Genomic DNA, 12,837 nt, shown 5'->3' with positions numbered 1-12,837 from the left:
GCCACCTCCGTCTGCGCCTCACTCCAGCATACTTGACTTACTGGCAGGTTTTTTCTAGTTCAGTACTGTGTAGAGTCTTGACTTTAGGCACATAGCGATTGAATGAAAACTTTATTTAACAGATTGCAGAATGGGTACAATACAGTACGGCTCAATACACACAATTGTTAAGGGGATGCAGACCAGAGAAAGACGTTTGTCTTGTTTACATCAGGGTCCCCCATTTTAAATGTATAGTGAACATTGCTGCGGTTGAGTAGTAGTACGTACTTACTGGTCACGGGAGGCTTCAATAACGTTTGAATGATAATCCATTTTGTGAATCAATTTGTTGAAAGAACTTTATTGGCCGACGGGCCGGCTCCTGCTACCTTAACGTTAGCTGCGTTAACGTGCATGACACATACCTGTAATGTTAAGCAGCTTGTGTTCCGCTGGGAAAGCGTCACTGCATACACTTTGTTTAATCCAAACGTCCATTCGGAAACGTATTATGAAACCAGTATGAGACGATGTGCTTACTTATCGTTTCAATTCGAAAAGTTGATGCTCACATGCTATTTTGTTTAGCCTGTCATTCAGCCAAGACGAATTTCAGGGTGATGATCAGAGCAGTCTCTTGAAACACAGCTATCTTCAAACTTCCATTCCTCTCGAAACTTTCTTTTGTTAGGTGGTCCCGCTCATCCTTTTCGTCTGAGAAAACCACGGTGGGTTTTCTTTTTAGTGGCCGGCTTACTCCTTCCATTTAACGCTATTAAGCTAACGTTAGCTAATCGGTATAGCAGGCGTGCGTAACATTACAGTGCAAGCAGGTACATAAGCAGGTGGTGGATGTGACGTCGGTAAACAAGGAGTGATTCGGGCGAGGCTGCAAAAACAGCGCAAGGCTGCCGTAAGACCAAAACACACCGCAGTTTTAATTCTTTTACATGACTATTTTGTTACCCGCCATGTGGCGGACAGACCTCTCAGACCTCGCAAATGTCACTCGCCAAACCTAAAACCTGCCCGCCATTGGCGCTTGGCGGGTGCTTATGTTGTTCCGTCTACAAATCATATTAATCCGTCACGACTCCGAATCAAATTGACGGAAATCCGTCTCAAGACGGAACGCTTTAATGCCTGTGTGTGTATCTCCAGGTGTGTGTGTGTGTGTACCTCACCTGTGTGTATCTTCAGGTGCGTGCGCAGGTTGCTCGGGTCGCTGAAGGCCTTGCTACAGAATTCACACTTGTGCGGCTTCATCCCCACGTGGCCCATGAAGTGCACGTTGAGCTTGGTGGAGGTGCTGAACGCTCGCGAGCACATGCTGCACTTGAACTTCTTCTCCCGCGTGTGTCCCGGGCCGCCGGAGCTGGTTCTGGAGGCGTGTCCCTGGCCGCTGGAGCCGGTTCTGGAGGCGTGTCCCTGGCTGCTGGAGCTGGTTCTGGAGGCGTGTTCCTGGCTGCCGGAGCTGGTTCTGGAGGCGTGTTCCGGGCCGCCGGAGCCGGTTCTGGAGGCATGTTCCGGGCCGCCAGGGCCGGTTCTGGAGGCGTGTTCCGGGCCGCCGGAGCTGGTTCTGGAGGTAGTGCTGGTAGAGTTTGAGTTACTGTTATTGTGGGTGTGGCACGACCAAGGGGAGGAGGACGAGCTCAGCGTCCCATTGGTCAGTTTGTGTTCCTGCTGGGTGAGTTGCGGTGGTTGTTGTTGTTGTTGGTCTTGCTGTGGGGGACTGTGGCTGTGGGAGGGCTGGCTGTGGCTGTGGCTGCTGTTATGGCTGCTCAGGTGGGACTTGAGCTCTGAGAAAGACGTGCACTCTTTGCCACACTGGCAGATCTGGCCCTCAGGCACCGGGGGCACACCTGCAGAGACAGGAAGTGTGAGAAGAGACAGGAAGTATGAGAAGAGACAGGAAGCATGAGCAGAGACAGGAAGTGTGAGGAGAGACAGGAAGCATGAGAAGAGACAGGAAGTGTGAGGAGAGACAGGAAGCATGAGAAGAGACAGGAAGTGTGAGGAGAGACAGGAAGCATGAGAAGAGACAGGAAGCAGGAAGTATGAGAAGAGACAGGAAGTGTGAGGAGAGACAGGAAGTACCTTCTCCATAAAAACCGACTGCTCCATATCCATCAACAACCACTCTATCCTCCCCTCCCCCACAGTGAAAAATGTGGGTGTTCTATTTGACCCCAAACTATCATTCGAAACACCATCACGACCAACATCACCAAGATATGTTACTTTCACCTCAGGAACATTTTCCACATTAGACCACTACTGTCCCCCTCCGACACTGAAAAGCTGGTTCATGCCCTCATTTTCTCCCGTCTAGATTACAGTAATGCATTGCTCATTGGCTCAACATCTAAATCCCTCCATAAACTTCAACTAGTTCAGAACACCTCAGCCCGCATCATCACCCGCTGCCAAGTTCTCCCACATCACACCTGTCCTCTCCTCACTTCACTGGCTCCCTGTTAAGTATAGGATTGACTTTAAGATCTGTCTCCTCACTTACAAAGCCCTCCACTCCCTAGCACCTGCCTACATTTACAACCTCCTTCAACACTACATATAATACTATATTTGAGCATGTACTGTAACATTATCTGTCGCCGACAACAGAGTTGAGAGCACCCCAGACTAGAGCAAACTATAACGTTCGGCAATGGCGATCGCCTAGACCGAACTATTGGAGATTATTATGAAGAAGACAAACGGTGACGATCCATCCATAACATACGGTGCGTTTTCACCAGACTATGTTGGATTCTAGTATTTTCACACAGGCTGTTTGGATGTAACGATAACGTTATCTGTTGGGCGCTGCCAGGGCCAACTAACGTTATTTATTGTTCCTGTTCTGACTCAGACACTTCGGAGCAAGAGTGGACGGGGTTCTGGTGGACCAGCTGACAAAGGTAACGTCTATTTTACCGAACCCCATCATAAAACATGCCTTTGTAATGATCCCAGCATCAGAAAGCGGACCCCCTCCCCCCCGCATGGTGGCTTTGTGAATAGAACCATTCTACTATGGTCATGTTTACCTTTGACCTGGAAATAATATAGGTGTCAGGAGAGCAACCCGCACGAAATGCGCATGCTGCACAGAAAACATGTAATATCTCGCGTTCCAGGAAACAAGACTGGATTATTTTGAAACGGGACGGGTTTTACCCTGGGATTGCGCAGGAACGAAGGTATGTAGAAATAAACGGTTTGTTCCCTGTTGGAGTATAAATATTGCCTTTCAAATGAGCCATACTATTGTCTCCATAGCTAAAATATAGAATATACGATGGGTCTGCAAACATCGTGAAAATGGTAAAAAAAAACGCTGGCGCCAGGGAGTACAGATGGAAAAACAGCGTGGCAGTCAATGAGTTAATGTATCGCATAATTTCAACATGGAATTAAGGCTAATTAGAATAAAAGCACACGTTGTTGAACTTGATCATGCATATTCCTTAGAACATTTAATTACAGCACTATGTTATCAATACAGGCATATTTAGCCAAAATATGTTGCCAGAACATTAAAAAATATATATATTATATATATATATTGATTATTTTTTATAAAATTTTTTGCCAATGCGAATGCGACCCCACTGTCACCTACCCACGACCCCACTTTGGGTCACGACCCCTAGTTTGAGAACTGCTGGGTTAAAAGCGCCCATGAATGAGGATTAGTAGTGACTTTTCACCCTGTTCACACCTCAGTCCTTTGTCTCATTCCTCACATACATTGAACAATATACTTCTGGATATACTCCTACTCACCCCCCTCCCCAGGCCTGGTCTAAAGTGCAGTCGAGGCGTAAGAGGCGAACCTGGGACTCTCTCTCACTCTCCAACAGATTCAACATCCTGGAGAGTGTGGAGCTTGACCACCGGACACCAGGGGCCAAGAGGCAACGTCCGGGGTCAGGCTCACCCACTCCTATGGCTAGGAGCTGTCTGGGCCCCCCACCACAGGAGCGGGAGGAGGATCTGCCAGCTACTCCTAGCATTTCTAGGCGCCCTAGATTCCCAGTCTTCACCCCCAGACCGAAACCGACCTCCTCTCCCGGGCCGTGGGAACAGGTGTTACAGCAGACTGGACATGCAGGAATGGCCTTCACTGCTGCTCCTGGTACCACGCCTGTAGCCGACACGCAGGAGGCGTGGATGGGTCCCCTACCTCACTCTCTGAAGGATCCCCCTCGCCAGCCGCGCCCCCCTCCCACTCGGAATGGTAAATCTATAGACGGCAGACCTCTATGGAGACCCCCAAGGGATGGTGAGCCCTGCACCGCTCCCCCTCCCTCTGTGCTTGTCATCGGGACTTCAATGGTGCGTCATGTGGCTGTGCCGAGGGCCAGAACCTACTGCCTCCCAGGAGCCAGGGTCTCGGACATCAAGGCAGCACTCCCTTCACTCATAAAGGACCATCCTCAGGCATCATCCATCATCATCCACTCCGGGTCTAATGACTAATGACACAGTCTGAGATATTGAGGGAGGACTTCAGGGCCCTGATCTCCACAGTCCAGTCTTTTAAGAAAGCCTGTATTATCTCTGGTCCCTTTCCCTCCCCTCAGTATGGGGATGGCAAGTACAGCAGGATCCGTAAACTTCATATCTGGCTGAAGGGTTACTGTTGCCTAAATACGATTCCGTATATAGACAATTTCTATGTTTTCTGGAGACGTCCGGAGCTCTTTGCTAGGGATGGCCTTCATCCCAACTGGAATGGAGCCTGGCTGCTCTCCGTGGGTATGGACATGGCTCTGAGATCCGCAGTGAGTGAGAGTAGGGAACTGGACCGGAAACATAGAACTTCGGGCTGACAGCCACCCCACAAGCATGCCAGGGTACAGGCTTGTAGCGAGCCTGCTAGTCATGCTAAACCGATGGAGCCTGCCAATCCCTATACCTTTCCTAACCATGCTGGGTCCCTCCTCCACCAGGCTCCCCACTCCTCTCTTTCTATCTCTATCCTCTACCCGGTATATCCAATCAAAACTAGAATATCTCGTTACACTCCGCTTTACCCAGCTCGTCCTTGTGCGATAAACCATGCCAACTTAATTGCGATTAAACCTACCCACATGGCTGAAAATCGCGCTGTTAAATATACAGAGTGCGTGAAGGTTGGCCTTATCAACATTTGCTCTCTGCCAACCAAAGCTCTTTTGGTAAATTAACTGATAACAGACCATAGTCTCGACTTATTGGGCCTCACTGAGACATGGCTTAAACCTAATGACTTTCTGCCCTTAAACGAGGCTTCACCCCCTAATTTTAGTAGCTCTCATATCGCATGCACCTCCAAGAAAGGAGGCGGAGTTGCTCTAATCTACGACTAAGCACAACTTTACATCCGACGCAAACTGTACGTTTTCCTCGTTTGAGGTGCTCCTGTTGCGTCCCTCTCCCCCCAACAGAAAGTGTGGCGGTCTGATTCCTACGTCCACTGCATCCTTTGTAATGGCTGTCCTTTACCGCCCCCCAGGCCCTTACACCCTCTTCCTAGATGAGTTTTCCAATTTCATCTCTGAGCTTGTTACACACTCAGATAACATTTTAATTGTTGGTGATTTTAACATTCATTCCAACAAAACTCTAGATCCCCTAAATAAGGCTTTTACCGACATCATTGACACTGTCGGCCTCATTCAATTCGTTTACCAACCCACTCACAGTGGTGGGAACACCCTTGACTTAGTCCTAGCCCGCGGTCTCACTGTGTCAGATTTGACCATTTCTCCCTATGTTCCTGCTCTCTCAGACCACTACCTCATCAAATTTCAAATTGATTTGACGGTTTCTCGTCCAGACAGTGTAGAGTCCTACATGAGCCGTCGTATTAACGCCTCAACTGTCCCAATTCTAGTTAACTGCCTACCAGACACCCTCTCTCCCTTCCTCTCTTACTCTGGCCCCCTTGATCTCTTTACAGACAAACTTAACGCCGCCCTTCGTAGCACGCTCAACATTGTCGCTCCCCTTAAGCCTAAAATTAAATGTGCTCCGCAAAAACAAACTCCCTGGTTTACAGAGGAAACTCGCTCCTTTAAAAAGGCATGTCGCAAACTTGAACATAAATGGCCTTCGACCAAACTCGAAGTATTCCGCCTTGCCTGGAATGATAGTTTACGTAACTACAAAAAGGCACTCTCACTTGCCAAAACCTCATATTTTTCCAGGCTCATTAATGAGAACAAAAACAACTCAAAGTTTCTGTTTGACACAGTTGCAAAACTTACTCAGAAACAACCAAGTGCCCTAAACCATGCGTTCTCGGCTAACAAATTCATAAAATTCTTTACCAAGAAAATGTATCTCATAAGAGATGAAATTGTTGGCTTACTCAACAATCAGAGTCCCTCCCAACCTCTGATGGGCTTTCCCCCTGACTTTGAATCCAGCCATACGCTATGCTGCCTTGAAAACGTCTCACTTAGTGCCCTCTCTAAATTGGTTGGTGTGGCTAAACCCTCAACCTGTCTGTTTGACCCTCTTCCAGCAACTCTAGGCCCTGCCCTACTCAATATCTTCAACACCTCCTTGTCTACTGGCGTGGTGCCCCTGGCCTTTAAATCAGCAGTCATTAAACCACTACTTAAAAAACCGAACCTCGACCCTCTAATCTTAAAAAATTACAGACCCCTCTCCAATCTTCCGTTCCTATCCAAAATATTAGAACGGATTGTCGCAACGCAACTTACTGACCATCTATAAAACAATAATCTTAATGAATCTTTTCAATCTGGCTTCAGAGCCTTACACTCCACCGAAACTGCGGTTACCAAAGTCACAAATGACTTACTGCTCTCTCTTGACTCAAACCTAACGTCTGTGCTCTTATTGCTTGATCTTAGTGCAGCCTTTGATACTATCGATCATTCGATTCTTCTAGGTCGGCTTGAGAATCATGTTGGCATTCGGATGCACTTGCTTGGTTTAAATCTTATTTAACTGATAGAACACACTGCGTGGTCTATAATGATTTAACATCTGAGACCCTCCCAGTGCAATGTGGGGTCCCACAAGGCTCTGTCCTGGGCCCTTTGCCATTTTCGATTTACATGCTACCCCTCGGCAATATCATACGCAAATTTGGCATAAACTTTCATTTTTACGCTGATGACACCCAATTATATATACCTATTAAGGCAAATGATTCCTCCCAATTACAAAATCTTGAGGCTTGCCTGCTTGCCGTCAAAAAGTGGATGTCGCAAAACTTTCTACTCCTTAACACTTTGAGTGCCAACAACGAGATTTCTCGTTAGTTCATGCCAACCGCTCAGTGCCAACGACGAGACATCTAGTTTTTTTTTTAATCGATTTCCATTCATTTTTCATCAATCTAGCCTCACGTTACCAGTGGGGATCTGTCTGAACTCGATCAGGGAGAATACCGCCCCCTATCGTCTCTCCGGATGGTACTGCACCCCTTTGGATTGGATTGAATGAAACGCATGGAGAAAAAAAAGTCCTGCTTCCACATTTTACTTGTCAGGCATGTAACCGGAGACGATCGAAGTCATCGCCGATCACCAGAACAGCGGATAATGTGTTTCCAGTACCCAGCGTTGGATCAATAAACGCGATCGATATTTGGAATGGCGATCAGGAATTGGAATAATCTTTTTGGAGAACATCTGATCTGAGGTAAGGAATCTATTTTACCAGTCTTGGGATAATCAGAGCTGTTTTCACCTATATATCAACATGTCCCATATGTGTGTGTGTGTGGCTGTGAGTGTGTGTGTGCTGATCAGGAAATAGGAGAATCGATTTTCAGCCCGCTTCTATAGCGTGCATAAGTACACATATACTATCGATAATCTAGCGTTTATTTGAAAACGATTCATAAATAGGCAGAAAAATGACAACGTGTTTTGTGTATTCCAGTGTATTCCAGTAAGGGCCGATTATCACAGAATCTTCTGAAACTTTCAAAAACGAGCGCTTTTCAAAATGGTATAAAACGAAAATGAACAGATTAAAAAACAATCCGTTTCGACAATGTTGACTGCAAACAAGTCATTGATAAGTAACGGCCATATTAGACACATAGCCATAATTTAAGATATAGTTTATACGTTCGCAAATATGAGAGCTCTGTCATTGAAGTGGGTGGTGGCACGCAACGGGGTTCCAGGGCACCGGACCCGTGGCACTCAAAGTGTTAATGCAGTTAAAACTGAGATGTTAATTGTTGGCCCCCCAAACCACAGAGGCCTGTTTCCGGACATCTCCCTCAACTTTGATACTTGTCATGTATCCCAGAGCTCCACCATAAAAAACCTTGGAGTAATTTTTTATTCCTCCCTCTCATTTAATGCACATATAAAAAGATTCACCAAAATTGCCTTCTTCCATCTTCGTAATATCGCAAAGATTCACCCCATTTTAACTCTGGCTGATGCTGAAACCCTAATTCATGCTTTTTTCTCATCACGTCTAGACTACTGTAATGCACTTTTTTCAGGCATACCTAATTCAAGCATCAAAAATCTTCAACTTGTGCAATATGCGGCTGCACGGATACTAACTGTTGAATGCCTACGGGTTGTCTCTATCTATCTCAGGTCACTTACTCGAGATATAACCCTGTGGCCGCCCGATATCCCCCAGCGAGGTGCTAAACTCGCTAAGTTCTCGGGTCAATTACTATTTCTATCACGCTTACTTCAAAGTCACTAGTTAGTTATATCCAGTTGATATGAAATATAAGCATAGAAGAGTTGTTAACCTCTTTGTTTGTAATAAACCGAATGTATGTCTGGGAGAACTCTTTTGCCTATAATAATAATAATAATAATAATAATAATAATAATAATAATAATAATAATAATATTATTATCATTATCATCATTATTATCATCATTTTACGAAAGGCCAGTAATGCTAATCATTTGTAAGCCTGATGATATTACTACTCTTTTAATAAGTATTATTACTGCTAATAGTGTAATATTAGCGTACTAACACTAACAATCATTTGCAAGCCCCATAGCCCCTTATCAGTTCGACAGGTCCATCAATCCGTGGCCACCGATCGTCCGGCCCTGCAGTGGCGAGACTCTCAGTTTCCCACAAACCCAATGGAGCCCGTCGAACACAGTGGCTACCGGCGCTTGCAAACAACAAACAGTGAAACTAAGCATTACTACTGTCAATAGTATACATATATATTATATCCTTTATATAACTTTAGCTGAAAAGCAGTAACCAGCAATTGATTCAATCTGCATGGCTTCCAGAATATAGCTATACCGTTTTACCTCAGATGAGAGCAGGGCGACGCCAGCGTCGTGACACATTGCGATAGAAAGCAGTCCACGAATTCAATAGGTATTATAACAAAGTTGTTTTAATTAGAAAAAGCAAGTTACAAAGAGACTGCATTGGAAATGTCCAATTCAGTAAAAGTAAGTATAAAACAAAGCATCTCTCTCTTAGCATAGCAAAAACTCTATTTTTTTTTTTAGATTTAAAAAAACAGTCTTGTCATAAGGACGCCACTCTAAAAAATTGCCAGGCCATGCCCCAATACAACGCTCGACATTGCCTGGATCTAGAAAAACTGAAAGTCTGGAAAATCTGAAAATCTGACTCGTCAAGACTGGAGCAGTCACTTATATACAGGTCCGGCATCATATCAAGACCTCTTACTTATTGGTCTAAATACAGTGATGTCATTTCTACCATCCAATCAACATATAACACATAACACACTCAGTAAGGATGAACTCCTCCCTTTCTAGTCGTTACATTTACTGGAGAAGTAACAGATTACTTTCTTTTGGGAAAACCCCATTACGTCACTAAACATGTCTGCAATGATCCAAATTCTACAGAAAGCCGATATAACATATATATACATGTACAATTCAATACTCATATACTTAACATTGGTGGATATGCCCACACATCATAGTAGTTTAAAGTATATAATAGTTCTCTGCCCCATAACTGCAAGGGCCAACCCTGCAGGCAGCGATTCTCTGTCAAGGTCACATTCCTGGCTTCACAGAACAGTGAGAGAAGAGGCCTCTTCTCTTTCCATTCTGACTGTGCAGCCCAGCCCAGACACAGACACTAGTGCAAAGCGCACAGTATATATATACATATACACATATATATATATATGTATACATATCACATATAGACACATACAGTAACATATGCCTAGATTTAAAACAGATATATACAATAAACATATGCTTAATCCTTTACATCATACAAGTGACAGGGAGAACAGGATGTCATAATAAAAAGTGTCACTAGTTGTTTGTGGCACTTCAACACCGCCTCTGTTATCCTGGTCGGTCACTTTCCACTGTCTTAATAGCGTCTGTACTGGGGGACGAGATGGCAATTGCGGGGTCACGATGGCTGTGACTCTCAACACCCCCTCTGTCATCTTGGTTCCCTGGTACCCTGGTAGCCGGCGTGAAGACTTGCATCTGTTGTTCCCGGCCAATGCACCCAGTTGTTGTCGTCTGAAGAACACAGTGTCATAGTTCTTATGGTCACCCCTTCTGACCTCTTGGATCTCTCCCGTGGTTTGAGGTAGGTCGAATTGTCACTTCTCGGGCGACCCCACGGGTCCCCGAGAATTGTAGCAGCAGTCCTCTATTGAAGTGTGGTTGGCCTGGTCGTGTGACCCTGTCCGTAGGCCACGCAGGGCATCACAGATACAGTCCACAGAGGACTCATTTCTTTTCTATCTTTCAGGCCCATTCTGGGCTCTCGTCGCCCTGTACCTTGGGTCCAGGCCCTGTTAGCAATGGCTAGTTAGCCTGCTATTAGCTCCTGTTAGCAATGGCTAGTTAGCCTGCTATTAACTCCTGTTAGCAATGGCTAGTTAGCCTGCTATTAGCTCCTGTTAGCAATGGCTAGTTAGCCTGCTATTAGCTCCTGTTAGCAATGGCTCGTTAGTCTGCTGTCATCATCTGTTAGCACTGGCTCGTTAGCCTGCTGTCATCATCTGTTAGCACTGGCTCATTAGCCTGCTGTTATCATCTGTTAGCACTGGCTCATTAGCCTGCTGTCATCATCTGTTAGCACTGGCTCGTTAGCCTGCTGTTAGCATCCGTTAGCACTGGCTCATTAGCCTGCTGTCATCATCTGTTAGCACTGGCTCATTAGCCTGCTGTCATCATCTGTTAGCACTGGCTCGTTAGCCTGCTGTTATCATCTGTTAGCACTGGCTCATTAGCCTGCTGTCATCATCTGTTAGCACTGGCTCGTTAGCCTGGTGTTAGCATCCGTTAGCACTGGCTCATTAGCCTGCTGTCATCATCTGTTAGCACTGGCTCGTTAGCCTGCTGTTAGCATCAGTTAGCACTGGCTTGGTAGCCAGCTGTTAGCTTCTGTTAGCTCTGGCTTGGTAGCCAGCTGTTAGCTTCTGTTAGCTCTGGCTTGGTAGCCAGCTGTTAGCTTCTGTTAGCTCTGGCTTGGTAGCCAGCTGTTAGCTTCTGTTAGCTCTGGCTTGGTAGCCAGCTGTTAGCTTCTGTTAGCTCTGGCTTGTTAGCCGGTTGTGAGCTCTTGTTAGCTCTGGCTTGTTAGCCAGTTGTGAGCTTTTGTTAGCTCTGGCTTGTTAGCCGGTTGTGAGCTCTTGTTAGCTCTGGCTTGTTAGCCGGTTGTGAGCTCTTGTTAGCTCTTGGCTAGTTAGCCATCAATTAGCTCTGGCTTGTTAGCCTGTTGTGAGCTCTTGTTAGCTCTTGGCTAGTTAGCCATCAATTAGCTCTGGCTTGTTAGCCTGTTGTTAGCTTCTGTTAGCTCTGGCTAGTTAGCCATCAATTAGCTCTGGCTTGTTAGCCTGTTGTGAGCTCTTGTTAGCTCTTGGCTAGTTAGCCATCAATTAGCTCTGGCTTGTTAGCCTGTTGTGAGCTCTTGTTAGCTCTTGGCTAGTTAGCCATCAATTAGCTCTGGCTTGTTAGCCTGTTGTGAGCTCTTGTTAGCTCTTGGCTAGTTAGCCATCAATTAGCTCTGGCTTGTTAGCCTGTTGTAGTCTCGGGCGATGTAGCCTCCTGTAGTCTCGGGCTAGGTAGCCTCCTGTAGACTCGGGCTATGTAGCCTCCTGTAGACTCCGGCTAGGTAGACTCGGGCTATGTAGCCTCCTGTAGTCTCGGGCTAGGTAGCCTCCTGTAGACTCTGGCTATGTAGCCTCCTGTAGACTCCGGCTAGGTAGCTTCCAGTTAGCACTGGCTCGTTAGCCGGCAATGCCAGCCTGTATGGCTGCGCTGATGTCTCTCTAAACTGCCAGACATTTAGAGGGGGTTTTCTTTACTTTCTTTTTCCTTAATCCAACTTTGCGGCATTAACCGCTCCACCAGCAATGCCCACAAAAACGCAGATGCCTTTTAATTTGCCACTGCTTTCCACTGAGGGCCATACAGATCAATATCCTTTGTCTGGCGTATTCTAAAGCGGAAGGTTTTAGCCCCTAGGTGCTGATAAGAGCACATTCAAGTAAGGTTTAAACTCACTTTTGTAATCTGTTCATTTCAGGGTTCTCCGATATCAATATTCTAGTTTATTTTATTTGGCTGTTATCTCATACCGATCTCAGCCCGAACTCAGGGACGCCATGTTGAATGCCTACGGGTTGTCTCTATCTATCTCAGGTCACTTACTCGAGATATAACCCTGTGGCCGCCCGATATCCCCCAGCGAGGTGCTAAACTCGCTAAGTTCTCGGGTCAATTACTATTTCTATCACGCTTACTTCAAAGTCACTAGTTAGTTATATCCAGTTGATATGAAATATAAGCATAGAAGAGTTGTTAACCTCTTCTTTGTTTGTAATAAACCGATTGTATGTCTGGGAGAACTCTTTTGCCT

General features: G+C 45.9%; 1 protein-coding gene across 1 annotated transcript in view; it reads right to left on the bottom strand.

Annotated features, from left to right (window-relative positions):
• Nucleotides 1–12,837, bottom strand: part of prdm4 (PR domain containing 4) — a 97,950-nt gene that overhangs the window by 12,438 nt on the left and 72,675 nt on the right. Inside the window, 1 exon segment of the mRNA XM_084312602.1 lies at nucleotides 1,167–1,844. Coding sequence (XP_084168728.1) covers nucleotides 1,167–1,844 — 678 coding nt within the window.

The sequence above is a fragment of the Notolepis coatsorum genome (genome assembly GCF_963971535.1).
Source record: "Notolepis coatsorum genome assembly, chromosome: 1".
Lineage (NCBI taxonomy): Eukaryota > Metazoa > Chordata > Actinopteri > Aulopiformes > Paralepididae > Notolepis > Notolepis coatsorum.
Note: the sequence above shows the minus strand (reverse complement) of the source record. Positions and strands in the feature narration are given on the sequence as shown.